The sequence below is a fragment of the Lepus europaeus genome, chromosome 3 (assembly GCF_033115175.1).
Source record: "Lepus europaeus isolate LE1 chromosome 3, mLepTim1.pri, whole genome shotgun sequence".
NCBI classification, from domain to species: Eukaryota; Metazoa; Chordata; class Mammalia; order Lagomorpha; family Leporidae; genus Lepus; species Lepus europaeus.
In genome coordinates, this window is record NC_084829.1 from 44,278,641 (window position 1) to 44,299,657 (window position 21,017).

General features: G+C 44.8%; 1 protein-coding gene and 1 pseudogene across 1 annotated transcript in view; one reads left to right on the forward strand and one right to left on the reverse strand.

Moving 5' to 3' along the window:
• Positions 1-7,878: 7,878 nt before the first annotated feature.
• CDC5L (cell division cycle 5 like) overlaps positions 7,879-21,017 on the forward strand; it is a 53,421-nt gene continuing 40,282 nt past the window's right edge. The window contains exons 1-5 of the mRNA XM_062186202.1: positions 7,879-8,066; positions 11,611-11,714; positions 13,043-13,204; positions 16,422-16,549; positions 18,579-18,678. Coding sequence (XP_062042186.1) covers positions 8,022-8,066; positions 11,611-11,714; positions 13,043-13,204; positions 16,422-16,549; positions 18,579-18,678 — 539 coding nt within the window. The 5' untranslated portion in view covers positions 7,879-8,021. The remainder of the gene's footprint in view (positions 8,067-11,610; positions 11,715-13,042; positions 13,205-16,421; positions 16,550-18,578; positions 18,679-21,017) is intronic.
• LOC133756342 (F-actin-capping protein subunit alpha-1-like) lies at positions 14,843-16,068 on the reverse strand (annotated as a pseudogene).

A 21,017-nucleotide genomic window follows, 5' to 3' on the forward strand; every position in this document is an offset into this window, starting at 1 on the left:
GCCTCAGCAGGTCCTGCAAGGATGTACTGAGCACATCTGGTTAGCCTCCTGCAGTCGATGGTTTTTGACAGTCTGACCACTGGAAATCAAAAGTTTGATTCTAAAGGGAACGCTGTGTTTTGCCTTTTTTAATCTTATATTTTGTAAAGGTTTACACTGAAAACCTGCCTACATCAGCGTGGATTCCCCCAAGATCATGGATATCCTCTAACGACCACAATACAGATGCCAAAGTCAGGGAACTTAATGTTGATACAATACTGCTAATATATAGTCAGTCCACATCCAGTATCATTCAGTTGTATTTTGTTTCTAAGGATACCCTCAAGTCCATGGTAAAATGCAGATACCATGCAAATGTCTTAGTCTGTTTGGGCTGCTGTAACAAACTATCATCAACTGGGTGTTTTTTAAAAGAAGCTTATTTATATATTTTTGAACTGCTTGAAAGGCAGAGTGACAGAAAGAGAAAGACAGATCTTCTATCTGCTGGTTCCCTCCCCATACACCGACAACTACAGGGGCTGGGCCAGGCTGAAGCCAGGAGCTAGGAACTCAGTGCAGGTCTCCTACATGGGTGGCAGGGACCCAGGTACTTAAACTATCATCTGCTGCCTCCCAGAGTGTGCATTAACAGGAAGTTGGATCTGAAGCAGAGGTGAGACTTGATCCCAGGCATCTGACATGGGATGTGGGCAGTCCAAGTGGCAGGTTAACCCATTGTGCCCAAATGCCCACCCCAACTGAGTGTCTTATAAACAACAGGAATTCATTTTTCACAGTTCTGGAGGCTGGGAAGTCCAAGCTCAAAGTGCGGTAAATTTGGTGTCTGGTGAGGGCCCTGTCCTGTTTCATAGACTGTGCCATAGATTCTTGCTGTGTCCTCACACGGTGGAAGGGGCAAGCAAGCTCTCTGGGCACTAATCACACCCCTGGGAAGGGATCCTGCAGGACCTGGTCTTCTCCCAGTGACCTTACCTCCTAATACCATAACGTTTGGGGCTAGGTTTCAACATAGGCACGCGTGCATGTGTGTGTGTGTGTGTGATGGCGGCTGAGTGGGGGAACACAGACTTTCAGACCATAGCAGTGAGCTTTCATTATTTATTGGTAAAACCAGTCTCATTTTCTGAATACCTTTTGGTATTTTCTTGAATATTCACTTGGTACATGTGAGAAAAATGTGAATGGTGGATCCATACTAGATAATTATTTTGATTACCCTGTAGCCCATTCCCTACTTCAGTGTTTGCCTACACAGCCAACTACAGCGAGAATTCAGTGGCCACCAATCATGAATATAGGACCTCCCACCAATCAGAAAAAAACCAGATATTTGGGATGAGTGTTTGGTGTAGCAGGTAAACTGCTGCTGCGATGCTGGTTCATGTCGCTGCTGCTCCACTTCTGACCCAGCTCCCTGCTAATGGGCCTGGGAAGGCAGTAGAAGATGGCCCAAGAGCTTGGGGCCCTGCCACCCACATGGCAGACACAAAAGAAGCTCCTGGCTCCTGGCTTTGGCTTGGCTCAGCCCTGGCCATTGGGGTCATCTAAGGAGTGAAACGGGATAGAAGATCTTTCTCTTTGTAACTCTGACTCTCAAATAAAATCTACTTTTTTTTTTTTTTTTAATAAACAACATTTAGAGGAAAAGATGGGAGCAAAAACCAACCTTATACAGTCGGGCTGTGACAGTCAAACTAATGACTCCCAGCATTCTCATAGCCAATCTCCTTTCCTCCTAAGGGGGCTAGTGAGGTGAACGAGGGCTGCAGCTCTGATCACTCCAAAATCTTAATGTGGAAAGGGAGACTTGGGGCCCGTGATGAGACTAAAAAGGATTTGTGAATATTCTGGGGAATCCACTAATTGTCTACATTTCTAATATGAGATATTCAGTTTGGCTAAACTGTTTCCTCTTAAGCCCTCTAAAACTAGATAGATAAAAATGTTGTGTATAGAGCTTGACTTGGTAAAACATTTTAGAGCTTGAGGCCCTCAAGATTATGCCAGCAGCCTAGAGAGGATTTCCACCCCTCCCCGGCTGGATATATAAATACCTCCATTCAGGACTGAACAGTATGCTAGGTGGTGGTAAGGCAGTCACCTTGTAGAGGGAAAATAACATGGGCATTGAATGGTGCCCTTCTGATGCTGGGGAGATCCAAGAGGGACTTGACCTGACCCCATCTTAAGAAATGGGGAGGACACCGCCAACTTGAGAGCCAACCCTGAGGCTGTAGCGCTGGCCCTAAAATAAATAAATCTCGGGGCCAGTGCTGTGGCACAGTGGGTTAAAGCCCCAGCCTGCAGTGCCGGTATCCCATATGGGCACCGGTTCGAGTCCCCGCTGCTCCACTTCTGATCCAGCTCTCTGCTATGGCCTGGGATAGTAGTAGAAGATGGCCCAAGTCCTTGGGCCCCTGCACCCACGTGGGAGACCTGGAAGAAGTTCCTGGCTCCTGGCTTCAGATCAGCTCAGCTCTGGCCGTTGAGATCATTTGGGGAGTGAACCAGTGGAATGAAAGATCTCTCTCTCTCTCTCTGGCTCTACCTCTCTCTGTAACTCTGTCTTTCAAGGAAATAAAATAATTCTAATAAATAAATAAATAAAACTTTAAAAAAGTGTATTTGCTTCCTAGCATTGCTTTAACAAAGGACCCCAAACTGCATGCCTGAAACAAGACAAATGGATTCTCTCAAAGTTCTGGAGGCTGAGAGTCTGAAATGAAGGTGTCAGCAGGGTGGGCTCCTTGTTGGAGGCTCAGAGGGAGAATACTTTCCATGCCTCTCTCATAGCTTCTGGTGGTTGCTGGCAATCCACCGAGTTCCTTGGCTGGCATATGCACCGCTCCAATCTCTGCCCCCGTCTTCATGAGGACTTCTCCCTGTAAGCCCATCTCTCTTCTCAGAAGGACACTGATCATTGAATTTAGAGTCAGCCCTACTCCGGTGTATCAGCCAGCTTTTTGTCACTATAACAAAATACCTGAGATGGCCAAATTTTAGAAAGGAAAAAGGTTTGTTTTGGCTCTTGTTTCGGAGGTTCACAGTTCAAGATTAGGCAGGCCCCACTGATTCAGTCTCTGCTGATGGCTTCTCGCTGTCAGGGTCCCAAGGCAACACAGAATACCACATGATAAGAAGAAGCATATGTCTATGTTTTTGTCTTTTATAAAGCTACCAGGATTTAATCATGGAGGTTCCACCCTAATAACCCAATTCAAGCCAATCCCCTCCCAAAGTTCCACCTCCAAAAATCAAAATTGGATTATAGGCCGGCGCTGCGGCTTAACAGGCTAATCTTCCGCCTGCGGCGCCAGCACACCGGGTTCTAGTCCGGGTCAGAGTGCCGGATTCTGTCCCGGTTGCCCCTCTTCCAGGCCAGCTCTCTGCTGTGGCCCAGGAAGGCTGTGGAGGATGGCCCAAGTGCTTGGGCCCTGCACCCCATGGGAGACCAGGAGAAGCACCTGGCTCCTGCCTTCGGATCAGCGCGGTGAACTGGATGCAGTGCGCCGGCCGCGGCCATTGGAGGGTGAACCAACGGCAAAGGAAGACCTTTCTCTCTGTCTCTCTTTCTCACTGTCCACTTTGCCTGTCAAAAAAAAAAAAACTGGATTATGTTTCTACCTTCTTAGTTAACTTTAGGACAAAAGCCCTGAGGTCAAGGGGACAAATATCAAATTGTAACATCCAGTATGACAAAACCTTTTAATTTTTTTAAAAAAAGATTTATTTTATTTATTTTGAAAGGCAGAGTGACACAGAGAGAAGAGAGATAGGGAGGGAAGTCTTCTATCTGCTGGTTCATTCCCCAATGGCTGCAACAGCTGGAGCTGGGCCGATCCGAAGCCAGGAGCCAGAGGCTTCCTCTGGGTCTCCCAAGTGGGTATAGGGCTTAAGGACTTGGGCTATCTTCCATTGCTTTCCCAGGTGCATTAGCAGGGAGCTGGATAGGAAGTGGAGCATCTGGGACTCAAACTGGTGCCCATAAGGGCTGCCAGCACAGCAGGCAGCAGCTTAACTTGCTATTTCACAGCACTAGCCCCTGAATTTTTTAATTTGAGAAGCAAGTGCATAAACATACACACAGACACAGAGGGAGAGTGAGCTTCCACAAGCTGGTCTACTCACCAAATACTTGCAATGGTTAGGACTGGGCTGGGCTGAAGCTGGGAGCTGGGACTCAGTACAGATCTCCCATGTAGGAAGCAGGAACCCAATTACTTGAGCCATCACTACAGCCTTTCAGAGTCTATACTGGCAGGAAGCTGAAATTGGCAGCTGGAGCCAAGAATGGAATCCAGGCACTCCAATATAGGATGTGGGTGCCCCACCAGTGCCTTAAATGCTAGGCCAAAAGCCTGCCCTGGTACGACCTCATTTTAATTTCATAACATCTGCAAAACCTCTTATTTCTCTTCATTAGGGGAGCCCCTCAGACTTGGCTGGTGAGGCTGTGGTGATATAGTGAGGGAAACTGGCCAATCCATGCCATCCTATAGGACAGTTTGTTTATGGCCATGGGGCTCTGGTTTCAGATATCCCAGAAGTTGCATATGTTGTATTTTCTGAATCCGGAAAGGGGACACACAATTTGTATGTTCAAGGGTAACCTGAAGGAAAATTGACAGGGCTACTCTCTTCAGGTCAGCTGGTTGTACAATGCATGTCCCTACGGGAGTCTAATTCACATCCTAGATGTGGTAGATTTAATTTTCTTCTAGCAGAGTGTTCTGTTCACAAAACATAAGTATTTTGCAACAGTTCCCCCAGATGTAGCAGCAAAATATCTTGATGCAGGGGCACCTTTTTCTAGCTGGTGTAAAAGTGACATGTGGCATAGAGGTAACCCTGAGTGGGAAGGAGGAAGCCATTATCATGAACTCTTGAAAATGATACTGAGAGAGAAATGACACTGGATTTGCTAGAACTCTTGCTTACAAGTAATAGAAACCTGACTCTAACTGTCTGAAGCCTAAAAGGGAACTAACCACCAGAACCCAAGAATAGGGATGTGGGTAGGACTCAGGAACATAATAGGTCCAGGGATGCAGCATGGTAGAGACCTACCTCTATCTCTCTACATGTTCCAATCTGCTCCTTTCACTGCAGCTGAGAGCGGCCTTCTTAGTCCACCTAGTCCAAAACAAGGTGGTAGACAATACCTGGGTGTCACACATGGGTCCCATCCTGGAGGTTCAGCAGCCAGCAGAGCTATTGACCTCTTCTCGTTTGCAGAGTCAAAATTCCTTGAGAGAAGATTTAATTGGTTCAGTCTGGATCAGATCAATCAAATGGCTAGTGTGTATGTGTACATGAGATCATAGCCATGGCAACAGAGTGGACATTGTGGGTGGAGTAGGCAGGAGGTAATAGCCACACATGACACAGGGGAGCACTGCAGAGAGGTCCACACAGAAAATGGCTATCACCAGTCACACCTCCAGTTGACAACAGTGATAGGAGTGAGCCTAGATCTTAGATGGCCAACTCTGAATGCTCTTCATAATTCTACACTGCCTCCCTTTCAACAGAGGGAGTGATTTTGTTGATAACAGACCCCATTTCAAGATTAGAGGGGTGGAATGGGGGTAGATAGATTCAAGAGATCCTGAGGAGGTAAAATAAAAAAGATAGAGGGGGCTGGCACTGGGGCATAGCGGGTTAGGCCGCCACCTGTAGTGCTGGCATCCCATATTGGTGCCAGTTCAAGTCCTGGCTGCTCCACTTCTGATCCAACTCTCTGCTATGGCCTGGGAAAGCAGCAGAAGATGGCCCAAGTCCTTGGGCCCCTGCACCCATGTGGGAGACCTGGAAGAAGCTCCTGACTCCTGGCTTCAGATCAGCACAGCTCCAGCCATTGTGGCCAATTGGGGAGTGAACCAGTAGATGGAAGACCTCTCTCTCTGCCTCTGCCTCTCCTTCTCTTTCTGTGTAACTCTGATTTTCAAATAAATAAATAAATCTTCAAAAAAACCCTTAATTGTAAAAAGGTCAGGGAGGACACAGATCAGAGTCCTGGACTAGAAGCAGCACACCTGGTCCATTCCAGCCCCCCATTACCTCACTGGTCCAGGGACAGCATCCCCAACACTCACAAGACAGTCTAAAATGGCTGCAAAAGATCAGTCCTCTGCCTGGCCCACTAATGTTGCAAGTCACACGCTGCAATCCAAGACCTGAACTTCCAGGAGCGGAATTTGTTCAGGTCACTAGGTTGAACAAACCCACAAAGATCACAGCAGAGCAGGGTGGCCCACACTGGCCTTCCCAACATGGTTCCTGGACGTGTTCTGTTAGATCTGAATACTGTTTTCAAGAAAGGGCTTGGAAAACAGCAATGCTGTCATTAGTTGCTGCACACACAGGGAGGTCAAGTACACATTGGGAATTATGAGAAAAATATTTGACTAAATGTACAGAATAAAAAGTATAGTCATTCTAAAGATACTACATTGTGGGGCTGGTGCTGTGGCATAGTAGGCTAAGCCTCTGCCTGTGGTGCCAGCATCACATATGGGCTCTGGTTCTTGTCCCTGCTGCTCCTCTTCCAGTCCAGCTCTCTGCTATGGCCTGGGAAAGCAGTAGAAGATGGGTCCCTGCACACGCGTGGGAGACCCGGAAGAAGCTCCAGGCTCCTGGCTTCTGATCGGCCCAGCTCCTGCCATTGCAGCCATTTGGGGAGTGAACCAGTGGATGGAAGACCTCTCTTGCTCTCTCTGTAAAGCTACCTCTCAAAAAAATAAATTAAAAAAATCTTAAAAATACCATGTTGTATCTGAATAATTTTTATGCCAACAAATGACATCAGCATCATTAAAAACACCTAAAAAGTTCCCATTTCAAGATAAAAAAAACCCATCAGAACATTCTGTAGTTTTTCCAGAAGACGCAAATGGAGAAATGAAGAAACCTAAAGAAAAAGGCTCTCTATAAAGACCCAGGACTTTTCCTCATCCATTAACTAAATATTTCCATATTTCCCAGGACTGGCGTCAAAGCGATGTTCTGAAATGGCAAAGAAGTCTGAGTAACTGGGAAGTGGGGTGGTGGAGAGCTGGACAGCTCTTATCCAAGGTTAGGTGTTGGTTTGTCACAGCCAGTCCTGCCCCTCCGACTGCTGAAGCGGGTGTTGCTGGCTCCACTTTTCAGACGAGCACTCTGAGATTCAGCAAGGGCCTGACCCAAGCTGACGAGAGAGCCAAGATTCCGGCCCAACTCCAGTCCGTCTCCCTTAGTTCCAGCGCCCATAATGCTCTTTGTCATTAATTCACACAGACTGAACGGCGATGGACGAAAAGCGCTGAGGGGACATGGGTGGGGGCTTCCGGGACAGCCGTGCCCCCTCCCCGGGGGTGGGTGTAGGCGCTGGCCCCCTCGGAGTCGCAGCGGCGCGGTTTGGGAACCGTCGTCTGTCAGGTCTGTACTCCGCGGGGGATCTCAGTTCTCGGCAGACTCCCTCTGGGGGGGGGGGACTATTATTACTACTCTGTATTACAGGTTGGGAAACCGAGCCGCAGATCAGCTGTTCTCCTCCTCCTGCGTCCTCTACTAGCGCAACGCTCAATAACGCGCTAGATCGCAACGCTCTCTTCGGACCGGCTACTCTGCAAGGCCACACACAACCCGTCTGCACCCCCACCGCCGAGTGACGTCACGACGCCGGGCCGGCCGCCGCTGCGGATGTCTCGCGAGAGCCATGGCTTCCTCCAGCCTGACTTGGACATGCGCGCGGCGCGCGGCGCTTCGGCCACAGCAGTTTGACGGTTTTCTGTCAGTCTGTACACTAGAGCTTTGAGAAGGCACTTCTAAGCCTTTCAGCCTCCCGAGATATCGCGAGACTTGCTATTCTGCCACCGCCCCCCCCCCGCCCGCCACCTCCTTGCGCCTGCGCAGATCTCTTCAAAGCAGAAGGTCGCGCTTGGAGGAAGTGGCGGCTCTGGGTCCCGTGACCGAAGCGCCGTTACTACTTTTCTGAAGCTCCTCTCGGCCGCTTGCCGAGACCACCTGTCGCCAAGATGCCTCGAATTATGATCAAGGGCGGCGTGTGGAGAAATACCGAGGTGAGTCTCTTTTCCCGCCGTCCGCTGCCCTCCGCCCCCTCCGGCAGCTTGTGCGCACGCGCGCGCGGGGGGCCGGGGAGCGGACGACGATGCCCTGCGGGGTCTGCGTGGGGCGGGCTGGGCCGCGCAGCGCCGGGGCCGGCGACCCTCGGCGCATCGGCGCGGTTCCCCGCCAGGGGTGACGCGAGCGCCCCAAGGACCGGCGGCTCGGCTCCGAGCTCACCGTCAGGCACTTGTTAGGCCCTTCGCGAACATTTGTTGACTCGAGGCCGCGCCGCCCCGGCCCCCTGTCCCCGAGGTCCCCGCTGGGTGGCAGGAGGGGTGGGACATCCAGGAGAGGTGATCTTCCGGGACGCTACCCACCCCCCCACCCCCAGCTCGCGGCTGCCTCTGGCACCCCAAAACTGAAGAACTTGGTGCGGCCACAACTTTGTTTTTTCGCTGACTTCTTGCAGAGAGGGAAAGCAGCTTGCATACCGAGTTCTCGGCGCCCGTTTCTGCCTGCGTCCGTCGGGTTATCCGTCAGCCAGGCACAGCCTGCGCGCTCTCCCGACAGATGCCAAGGCCTGTCTCTCTCTTAGCTTCCCGTCTCTCCGCCTTGGCGTGGCGGGAAGCCAGATAGGACAGACTGCCGCGGGTAGCGTCGTAGTGGATCGTGCCATCCGAGAGCCGGAGAGCAGTAGAAAGGGAGCAAGACAGAAATGAGATTGGAGTGCGTTTCGTGGCGAGTGCCGTGGACCGATCCGTTTCTGAGCTTATCTCGTGCCTTTTTATTACATCTGTGCCTCCTGGCGGTATCCTCGACCCGCTTTGGCATCCTCCTGACCTGGTTCAGAAGCCCTTGGTGGCCAAATCTTTGCCTGCTCAGCCTGTGAGCGCTGGTAGCACCCCCCTGTGGGCCCACGGTGCCTGTCATCCCTTTGTTGTCGGCTTGCTTTGACTTTTGCCAGTGTCACAGCCTTGGGAGTGATGCTGGCAAGTTTCTCCATTTCTCCAAGCCTTAGATTCCTCGTGTTTCTGTGGGGATTAAGTGAGCTGCCACATTTGGGACATTTGGAACAGTCGGGAACACAGTAGCCTTTCAGCAAGTGCTAGGCACCTCTTACCTCACCAGACAGCACTGGGGTGGGGTGGGGAACAGGTCCTGCTCTTCCTGGAGCCCAGGAGAGTAGCCAGCATGAAGTAGTAGGTTGCTTGGCAGATCTTTGTGGAATGCATCTAGGCGGGTACGCGGGTACGTAGCTGCAGTGTATACTCGGTTGAAGTTGTGATCTAAGTGTTAGAGGTGCAGCACCACGTGACAAATGAAGGCAGTGCAAGTTCCCTCCCTTGCGCTGAGGGAACTAGGCTGTTTGAATTAGAGAGGAGTTGACTTGTGAGGGAGAGACCCGTAAAAAAAATCAAGTAGTAGCAGGATTCCTGTGCTATGGTCAAATCTGCCGACAGATTTCCACAGTTGGGTGTGGAACAGAGCCTGCAAGTGAAATGTCTCCAGTGCATTCACATCTGGCTCCATCGTCCTCGGCTCCAGTGGCTTGGCTTGCCAGGCTGCTCTGGGGTTGGTACATTCCGTGTTTGGATGGCAGCCCTGGTGAAATAGTATCTAGAGTCTGGGGGAGACTGGAGAGAGAGATGACTTGGGAGGGGTGTGCGGAGAGAAATATTTGAATCTCAGGTTAGAACTGAGATATGGTCTAACCTGAGATGTGGATTCTTGGGTCGTGGTGGGGCGGATGGGGCTGGCCGTGCTTACACTGGAGGCAGGAAGTGTGAATTGGAGAATGGTTTCATCTGAGTCCCAACTTGCTTTTTGAGGCCTGGATGTTGTCCTATTTGATTCTCTTACCCCGAAGTACACAAGACCTGGTGCAAGGCAAGTGTTCAGGAAGTGTTTTCTGAATGAAGGTATAAATGCATGAGCTGTACCTGCTTGAAGAAAATGACAGCCACATATTGGAGAATACTTTTTGTTAATCTCTGTCCGAAAGTAGGATTGCTCAGAGGTGGCTGTTCCTACACACAATTGGGTGTGTGTTTAAGGAACAGTAAGATGTCCTAAGGGATTTCTTAATTTATTGAATTTTGCTGGTTGCTTACTGTTTATCATTATGGTCAATGAGGTTTTTTGTGCATTTAAAAATTCTTATTTCTTAAATACCATTTGAAATATTTATTTTAAAGATTTATTTTTTATTTATTTGAAAGAGCAATGGGGGTAGGGAGGTGGCAGGGAGAAGAGATCTTCCATTCGCTGGTTCACTCCCCAAATGATTAGGGCTAGGCCAGGAGCCAGGAACGCCATCTAGGTCTCCCATGTGGGTGGCAGGGGCCCAAGCGCTGGGGCTGTCTTGCACTGCCTCCCGAGGTACATTTAGCAGGGTGCTGGATTAGAAGTGGAGAAGGTGGGACCCGAACTGATGCTCCAAGACACAAGATTCCAGCATTACAAATAGAGGCTTAATCTGATACGCCACAATGCTGGCCACTTATGTCTGAAAAGTGGAGTGACGGAGATCTTCCATTCACTGGTTCATTCTTCAAATGATCATAACAGCCAGGGCTGGATCATGATGAAGCCAAGAGCTAAGAACTCCATCCAGATCTCCCACATGGATGGCAGAGACCCAGGTACTTGAGCCTTCATCCGCTGCTTTCCCAGGCTCATTAACAAGAAGCTGGACTGGACGTGGAACAGCTGGCGATTTTTTTTTTTTTTAAGGTTTGTTTATTTGAGGGGTAGAGTTACAGACAGAGAGAAAGGTCTTCCATCTGCTGGTTCACTCTGCAAATAGCTGCAACAGCCAGAACTGAGCTGATTGATCAGGAGCCAGGAGCTTCTTCTGGGTCTCCCATGCGGTTAGGGGGGCCCAAGCACTTGGGCTATCTTCCACTACTTTCCAAGGCCATAAGCAGAGAGCTGGGTTGGTAGAGGAGCAGCTGGGACATGAACTGGCGCCAATATGTGATGCCAGCACTACAGGCAGAGACTTAACCTACTATGCCACAGCACCGGCCCCACAGTAGGGGATTTAAACCATTACTCCAATATGGGATGATTTGTGGTGTGCTGGTGTCGTAAGTGGGGCTTTGACCTGGTGGGCCACAGCGGCAGTCTCAATTTATTACTACTTTTTACTTGAGAGACAAATTACGAGCTCCCATTCACTGATTGATTCCCCAGATGCCCACAGTGGCTTGGGCTGGGTGAGTGCCAGAGCCAGGAGATGAAAACACCATCCAGGTCTCCCATGTGATTGACAGGAACTCAGTTGCTTGAACCATCACCACTGCCTCCTGGGGTCTGTAGTGGCAAGAAAATGGAGTCGGGAGCCAGAGCTGGGATTGAACTCAGGTGCTCAGATGTGGGGTGCATGTTACCTGCTAGGCTAAACACCTGCTCCTGTAGTTTTTTTTTTTTTTTTAAACGTGTGTGTGTGTGTGTGTGTATGTTTCCCTGTAGCAACCCTCTCAGAGCTAATTTAGATTTTGTCTTTCCTCACTTGAAATTTTTGATTGAATGTACTCTTTTTCTTTGGCTTTTTAGGATGAAATTCTGAAAGCAGCGGTAATGAAATATGGGAAAAACCAGTGGTCTAGAATTGCCTCACTGCTGCATAGAAAATCAGCAAAGCAGTGCAAAGCCAGATGGTATGTAACAAAGAATAAGTGGAAAACAAAATTACCTTAATTATGTGAGGAAAATGTTCATTCTTTGGAACATATCAAAGAAAGCAGGCATTGTGATATAACAGAGTATGGAGTAAGAGATGGAAATCTGGATTTAAGACTGTCATTTGCTTCTTAGGTGATCTTAGGCATTTTTTTGTCCTCTGTTCCCTGCCCCTGTTTCCTCCCAATTAAGGATGATAACACTTGGCACTAACTGATGAAGTGTGAGGCCCCATCTAAATGAGAAAATGTATTTGAGAGTGCTTTGTGGAGCATAAAGATCTACTTTTAGAGACAGATGGGCCTCACTTATAAACAAATAGATTGTGTTCCAAAAATGTATAAAGTGGTTCTTTCAACTTCCTCCAAGAAATAAATAATAAAGAATGGTTAATTTTCAGGCAAGCTCATAGTAGTTGAGATTCTTTATAGCAGAATTGAAAGAGTTTATATTTACTACCATAGAATATAAAATAAGCCAATACTACACCTATGGTGTCACATTTTAAATCAAAGGACACATTAAACTATTTACTTATTGTGTTCTTGGTATCAGTCCCAACCCATCTGGTAGTGTGAACATTCTTGGGTTGTACAAGAGTGATCTGATTTTTCAGGCATCTGCACGGGGTAAAGATCAGAATGCAGGGCTTGAACTCCAAAGAGGAAGATGATTCTCACACTGCAAAAAGGCTTCTGATTTGTTTCTGTTAGCGACACAAAGCTCCTGGTCCACTCTATGGTAGGATTTACATTGTGTCTGCCAACCTCTCATCCAGCTAAGCAGACCATCTGGAAAAGATAGGTTGGATGGCGCTTTAAGAAAGATAAAGGATGCCATAATAGTTTTACCTAAATTTAAAAATACCGGATGAAAGCATATGAAGTTGAGAAACATCTAGCAAAGATCAGATGCTGAAAGAAGCAAGCCAAGGTGTTGTGAGAATCAAACCATGAGAAAGTACTGTGAAAATTAGAAGCACATAAAAAATATGAAGTGGTATTGTCTTACTCCCAGGTAACTTCAAAATCTCTAATAAAATAAAAATTGATAGTTGAGAAAGAAGGCACAAGATCATTTTCAGTCAAGTTCTTAAAGCATTACTTACATAATTAAAATATAGTAGAATGTAGTGAGATGGGCCTACTGAATAGTTTAAGTTTAACCAAACAGTATTATGTTTTCACAAAGAGTAGCTGTAGTAATTGAAGGATGAGAGCCCGTGTTTTTCAGACATTAGAAGGCATATATTTAATGTATAAATTGGATATTTGTACTAGGTGAGTGATTAGATATCTTTTTATAGGTATGAGTGGCTGGATCCAAGCATTAAGAAAACAGAATGGTCCAGAGAAGAAGAGGAAAAACTCTTGCACTTGGCTAAGTTGATGCCAACCCAGTGGAGAACCATTGCTCCAATCATCGGAAGAACGGCGGCCCAGTGTTTGGAACACTATGAATTTCTCCTGTAAGTGAATCTCCAGAAGTGATATGAAATATCTGTATGTGCTGAATGATGAATGAGCTGAACAAATCTTTAGCATTACCTGTCTTTAAACTTTTCATTACAGATGAAAAGACCAAAAATCTAAAGCATATATTCCAAATCTCATATGATTGGTCAGAATTTTGTAGTCTATTTATACTTTTTATTTTATTTTGTTTTGTTTTTTAAGACAAAACAGGTGTATTTCTGTTGGACTACCTATACAGAAGATAGTGTGGTATGGATGGATAGTAAGAGTAGCAAAAAATACAAATATCTTTTGTTTGAAATAAACAAGAGTTTTTACACAGCTCACCAGGTCACTTGGAGACAGACTCCTGCTTGACTGTATTTCTGAGCAAAAACAACTCTGAAGAGCAAACACCCCCCCCCCCTTTTTTTTTTTTAAACATACATTTGGAGACAAGTAGGAAGACACTACTGAGTTTCTTAAAACATGGACATTTCCTTAAGGCCTGATCATAGAAGTGTAAACAATGCAAATGAATCTACCATTTTCAGTTGTCATATCGTTATTGTATCACTTGTGTATTCTGAGATCACACACATACCTGCCAATATGCCTGGGAAGGGTTGCTGTATCATACTTAGATTCGCGTTCTTGGCAGGCAGGACTGAGGAAAAGTAATTTGAAACAAGTAATAAATCCTATTTAGAAGAAATCACTACTATTCTGTTTTATTTAAGATTACAGTAGAAAGATACTGCTTGACAGTTATCCTTTTCACTTTGGTTCACTTTTTGTGTTTGTGATTTACACAGTTGATTTATTTGCTTATAGCACAGTTCTGCGACAAAGTAATTATAATTCCTTTAGCAACTGCAGTTTTCAAGTTTTATACTCTGTTATATCCACAGTAGGTCAGCAGTTCTTGAATTAAAAAAAAAACATAAATGGGTAAAACTGTTCTAAACAGTCTATAACTACAGCAGTACTAGGCGGAAAGGATACAGTGAGAGAAGGGAGAAAAGCACACATGTTTGTGTGCAGGGAATGTGGTTCAAGTCTTTGGATTTAAAAGCAAGTTCTGCAGAGAAGCTGGCTATAGTGGGAGTTCCAGAAAACCTCCTTTGCTCCTCAAAGAGAATCTGAAAAGCCCCAGTTAAAACTTTTGAACTACCATTATGGGATGTCATAAATGATCAAAGAGGTTAGGAGGAGAATGAATGTGTCTGCCATTTAACTGTAGTTTGTAGCATAGCCTCTTTAGCTGTTGGTGGATCAGTAAAAACCACCAAAGTACCAGAAGTGCTTTGAAGGACAGGGGTTAAAAAGTACTGAAGATATTATCTGTTACATCAGTAATGGGTCTTTGTGGCTAAGAAAATTTTCTGAACATTAAATGATTTCAGGATAGATTTCTCTCTCTAACATTAAATGTAAGAAAAAAAGATTTACGAGTAAATTCAGTGATAACAGAAAATTACAAGGTAGAGAACACAAAAGAAATCAAGGCAATGCTATAGTTTTCAACAGTACTTTAAAACCTGTTAACTTTGAAAGCCCTAGCAAGATATCACTCTTGGTTATAAATCGCTTATAAGACCGCATGTTGAATCCTTTCGTTCTGCATACTGAAGAATCTTAACAGTCAGCTTTTAAGCATTCTGCATTTCTTTGCCCATCTTGGCTGAGCATCTTGTTCTAGTCAGTTTTGGTGCAGGTAACTGGAAGTTGCTAGTGTAAGGTCTTGAGTGTGGCGTCAGACATGGTTTGATAGTTTTCCCTGGTTAGTCTGATACTCATTTTCTGTGGTTTGGACTTAATTTGACACAATTACTGAATCTGGTACAGATTTATGACTAACCAGCTGAGCATTGCCATCTTCTTTAGCGAACCTGAATCTTGAACACTCCAGCCACTTGGGTTGTGGGTGGTGTGATGGTGAATTTCCACTCTGATCTCCAGCAACCATTCCAGAGGTTTTTAGACTGAAACTGGTGGTTGTCAGTACATGCAGTAATAGTCTGTTGCCCGTCCATAGTTTTAGCATACACAGTACAGAAGCTGTTGGAAGAATGATCTTTTACATAGGCTCTTAAAGCACTATCACAGGATTCTCTCCAAGACTTCAAACCTTTAGCTACTTCCTATGACTGGGGACCTGTTGCTTCTTTCTGTGAGTGGTCAAACTTAAAGGAAATTTTGTTTCTTGGATCTAAAAATCTTCTATCACCCAGGTCATTGTTCTCTGTAATTAAGACCTGATCTTCTTTGGGGCTGGCACTGTAGTGCACTAGGTTAATCCTCCACCTGAGGCACCGGCATCCCCTATGGGCGCCAGGTTCTAGTCCCGGTTGCTCCTCTTCCAGTCCAGCTCTCTGCTGTGGCCCGGGAAGGCAGTGGAGGATGGCCCAAGTGCTTGGGCCCCTGCACCCGCATGGGAGACCAGAAAAGAAGTATGTGGCTCCTGGCTTCAGATCGGCGTAGCTCTGGCCGTTGTGGCCATTTGGGGAGTGAACCAACAGAGGAAGGCCTTTCTGTCTCTCTCACTGTAACTCTACCTGTCAAACTTTCTCTCACTGTCTGTAACTATACCTGTCAAATAAATAAATAAAATCTTTAAAAAAAAAAAAAAGGCTTCATCTTCGTATCCTTCTGTCTTCACAGGTATGAACTGATCCCTGTTATATTGGGCAAATGCATGTGCTGTCCCTTCCCTGAAGAGATTGTCATTATTAAGTAGCAGCCAGACATCATTGCATACTTTGTTAAATTCCCCTGGGGATGCATGAGTGATGAATTTAGCAGCTACGTGTACCTTCTCCTCATCTGACACCCAGTCCTCAAAGTCTGCTGTTTTGGGTTCCTCTGGCACGTTACATACTTTTTAAAATAATTAAAAAAAACAAAACTTATAAGTCCTATGTGTTCATAATAGAAAATCTGGGCAAATTAAATATTGGATGAAGCATTTGATTCTTTGTTAATAGGGTTTGTATTAGTATGGCTGTGTATTTGTGCTTAAGAGTTATTTCATAGAGAATGAAAGCACTCAATGAAAGTAGAAGATTTCAATATCATGTATTTCAGATGAAGCAACACTAGATATGCTTTATCTTGTTAGTATCCAGTGTTTTTTTGGTGAAAAAATAGAATACCAAGAGTTAGGAAATCTGATAATTGTCATACCAAATAGTTTGATAGTGTAACTGACTTATATGGGCTTTTTTGTAGGGATAAAACTGCCCAAAGAGACAATGAGGAGGAAACAACAGATGATCCACGAAAACTTAAACCTGGAGAAATAGACCCAAATCCAGAAACAAAACCAGCACGGCCTGATCCAATTGATATGGATGAAGGTAAATATATGCTTCTGAAGAGTTTGCTTCTTTGGTTACTGTAAACTCCTCAGGCCTCTTTTTTCAACTTTTTAGCTCCTTTTTGAACCCTGACTTTTTGAGTCCACATTATCAGTTGTTACTTCAAGTATCTAAGTGTGTCCAGTCATTCCTGTTACAGAATATTTTGGACAGTGCTCCCTTATCTTCCTTCTCTAATTCATTTGATAAATGAAACAGTGTAATGCCACTGGGCACATTTACTGGAGGCTAGAGTGAGCCCTTGAGTTTTGTTTCTCATTCCCCTTCCACAGAGGTAACAAGTCAGGATATCAGATCTCAGTTCTCCTGTTAACTACTTCTTTGATGGTCATTTAATCTCTGAGATGGCAGCGTTGCTGAACTCTAATAGAGACTTAATGATTCCAGGAGGCACTGAACCAAGACTCAGAGGAATTGGATTTTAGACCTGTGTCTACCACTGACTAGCTATTTGACTTTAGGCAAGTCATAATCTTTCTGAGTCATGGTATCCTTTCCTGTCAGCTAGAGAATCTAACACCCGCTTTCCCTCTCATGGTTGTTGTGAACAGTAAATGGTTATTTGTTGAGTTTTAAAAGTGTTTGAAGGTGGTGTTTCCCAAAGGAACACTGGGTAGATTGGCTGCATCATTGCTACTTGGGGAACATCTTTTTATCTTTTTTTTTTTTAATGATTGATTGATTTATTTGAAAGGCAGAATTACAGAGAGATAGGGACATAGAAAGATCTGCTGACCACTGGTTCATTCCCCAGAAGGTTGCAGCGATCAGAGCTAAACCATGCTGGAGCCAGGACCAGGAGCTTCTTCACTCAGGTTTCCTATGTAGGTGACAGGGGCCCAGACACTTTGGCCTAGCATCTTCCACTGCTTTTCCCAGGCTATTAGCAGGGAATTGGATCAGAAGTGGAGCAGCAGAGACACGAACTGGTGCCCATATGGGATGCTGGTATTGCAGGTGGCAGCTTTACCCACGTCACCACAACCCTGGCCCCTTGTGGAACTTTTGCAAATATGTGTACCAAGTCCTACCCTGCAGATAGTGACTCTGTACATCTGGAGATGAGAAGGGGGTTGGGTATAGCTGGGAGGCAAGGGAGACCAATGATACTAGAATGTGGGTTATTTGAAAGTTCATGTGATTTCACTGGATAGGAGTTGCTCTAAGGCATTAGTAATGGCTTTTTTTTTTTTTTTTTTTTTTTTTTGACAGGCAGAGTGGTAAGTGAGAGAGACAGAGAGAAAGGTCTTCCTTTGCCGTTGGTTCACCCTCCAATGACCGCCGCGGCCCGCGCGCTGCGGCCGGTGCACCACACTGATCTGAAGGCAGGAGCCAGGTGCTTCTCTTGGTCTCCCATGGGGTGCAGGGCCCAAGCACTTGGGCCATCCTCCATTGCACTCCTGGGCCGCAGCAGAGAGCTGGCCTGGAAGAGGGGCAACCGGGACAGAATCCGGCGCCCTGACCGGGACTAGAACCCGGTGTGCTGGTGCCGCAAGGCGGAGGATTAGCCTATTGAGCCACAGTGCCGGCCAGTAGTGGCATTTATTACTCTGTTCTGGAGAACGGTGGAAGATGTGCTGGAGGAGAGAAATAGTTCTAAGAAAAAAAATTTTTAATGAAGATGAGCAATTCTCCCTAATTAACTAATTTTTATAATATTTCATAATTTGTACTCTGCCTGTTGATGATAATGAAGGATATGGTAATTAGAGCTACCATGTAATAAATACTTACTGTGTGCTTTACATGTTTCATTTTACTTAGTGCTTTTTCACATCCCTGTGAAGTAGGAATTATTCCAGTCTCATAGGGGAACTTGGTCAGGGACAGTAAATAAATGAGTAAGGTCACAGTGTTAGCAATAGTAGCCTGGTTTTTAACCTGTTTCTCGGGCCTCAAAACTCAAGCTACTTTTATTGTGCTATTCAATTTTTTTTTTTTCTCATTTTAAGCATTACTGTATGTCTGTTAGGAAAGAACTAAGTTTTTCTTCTTTTTATTTTTGCAGATGAACTTGAGATGCTCTCTGAAGCCAGAGCTCGCTTAGCTAATACTCAGGGAAAGAAGGCCAAGAGGAAAGCAAGAGAAAAACAGCTGGAAGAAGCAAGGTATGATTGTCTCCATCCATGTTCAGTGATTAGTGTCTGTATCTGTAGGCCTGACAAACCTGTGTGATTTATCAACCTTGTTGGATAAATAATAATTGGAATTATCCGGTTCCCATTTTGCTAATATTCCTTAGCTGCTTTATTACTTTGAAAAAGTCTTGTACTTTTTTCCCTCACCATTTCAGAGCAGTTATAGAAAAAAATACATCTTTACAAAATTTTATAAGACATCACAGAAGTGATGCCCAGTGTACCAGGTATGTTGGGTTGTTCTGGAGGACACACAAGACCATGCGACTTTAGGATGACTGCTAGTTAGTTACTCTTCCTAGTTATTATTGGGCAGGCACTGGCTGTGAGACAGGAATTTCAAATGAGCAGAGAGAACTAATGAACTTTGAACCAAATTTTATGGTCATAGAAATTGTCATTTGAAAAATGAGTATATATTAAGCACCAGGATTTTCTCCACTTTACCTTTTCTTCCTTGTGGTTAAATTCATGGTTGATCTCATCCGTGTTAGCCCAGAATGAAGTCAATAAAGGGAAAAATTTGAACTGTATAATAACTTATTACATCTGAGATTTAGGCATTAGTGTTTTTTGTGCTCCCCAAGCTGGCTGGAAAGTGCTTCTGGACCTGATGGGTAGCATTGTGTTGATAGTTCCCCCAGTAATGACTTAAAAGTGCCAGATCCTGGGATGGAGGATTCATTCAGTCTGAGGATGGTTGTTGGCATAATTGGCCAATCATCAGGCTAGAATAGATACTTTTGATGGGACTGTGACTGACTTGGGGTAGAAGACAGAAACCAGGAGGAAGTGCTAAGTTTACTACTCAGTCTGTTCTGTATACAATTTAGGGTTAAGTAACGTAAGGTTTAAAAGAATTTACTTTTCCATTTGCGCCAGGGTTGTTTGAGGACTAGATTTTCAGAGCCTTTCACCCATGTGGTTTGTGCCAAGAGATACAGCAAATACATATGTAAAAAATTTCTAAGTGTGGCTAGCATTGAATGATTTAAATACAGGGTGACAGAGAGAGAGATACGGATCTTCCATCTGGTGGTTCACTCCTCAGATGGCTGAGATGGTCAGTATTAGGCCAGGCCAAAGCCAAGAGTCCAAATCTCCCACATGGGTGACATCTTGGGCTAACTTTCTCTGCTTTCCCAGGCACATTAGCAGGCAGCTGGATTGGAAGTAGAGCAGCCAGTACTCTTAACTGGTGCTTGGGATGCCAGCATTGCAGGTGGTAGCTTAACTCACTGCACCACAACACAGACCCCATATTTGCAGATTTTAATTCGCCCTACAATTTCTAGTAGGCTTTCTTGTAGAATCTACATGTGTTTATAAGTTGTGTCATACATACATCTTGGCTGGATGCAATGTGCAGTGCAGGATTCTTTACTTAAAGGAGCTGTTAAATTATAGATCTGTTTTATTACTCAAAGCATTTTTGTTGATAAAAGTACTTTTGATACTTTTATTTGGGACATGGTTGACACAATGCTTCATGACTTGGTTATAGTCACAGAGCATTATATTTAAAAGCCTTCTAGTATAGTTTTAAGTCTTTTTTTTTTCATTTAAAGAATGAAATTTTTTCAGCATTTTGAAATAGATATGCATTTATGTATATGAGAGTACTTCAAAAAGTTCATTGATAAATAAAATTTAAAAAATTGTTTATTTTGAAATTCATGCAGTTTTCTCACAGTACACATTTCCATGAACTTTTTGAAGACCCGTTCCACTAACATTTATACAAAGTTCGATCATACAATAAGTTTGAAGTTAGCTGTTGAACTTATTGAGGGTTCACTTATAAGTGTTGAATCATTTTTGCCTTACTGCTTTCAAGATTTTCTCTTTGTCTTTGGCCCTCAGCAATTTTAATGATTTATCTGTGGATTTCTTTGTCTTGGACTTCCTTGAGCTTCCTGGATGTAAAGATTGATGCATTTCAAAAAATTTGGAGACTTTTCTGTGATGATATCTTTGAATATTTTATTTTGCTCTTTTTTGGGTTCTCCTGTTAGATGTGTTGGTACATTTAAAGGTGTTCCACATATACTTGAGGTGCTGTTTATATTTCTTCTTGTTTTCCTTTTTCTTTGGGTTGCAATAATCATTACTGATCTGTCTTCACCTTTCTTCTAGTTTGAAATCACTCGTTGAGTCCTTTTCTTGAAGTTTTCATGTCATTTTTGAAGTTTTATTGTAAAAAAAAAAAAGATTTATTTATTTATTTGAAATGCAAAGTTACAGGGAGAAACAGAGATCTCCCACCTGCTAGTTTACTCCTCAAATGGCCGCAGCAGCCAGGGCAGGTC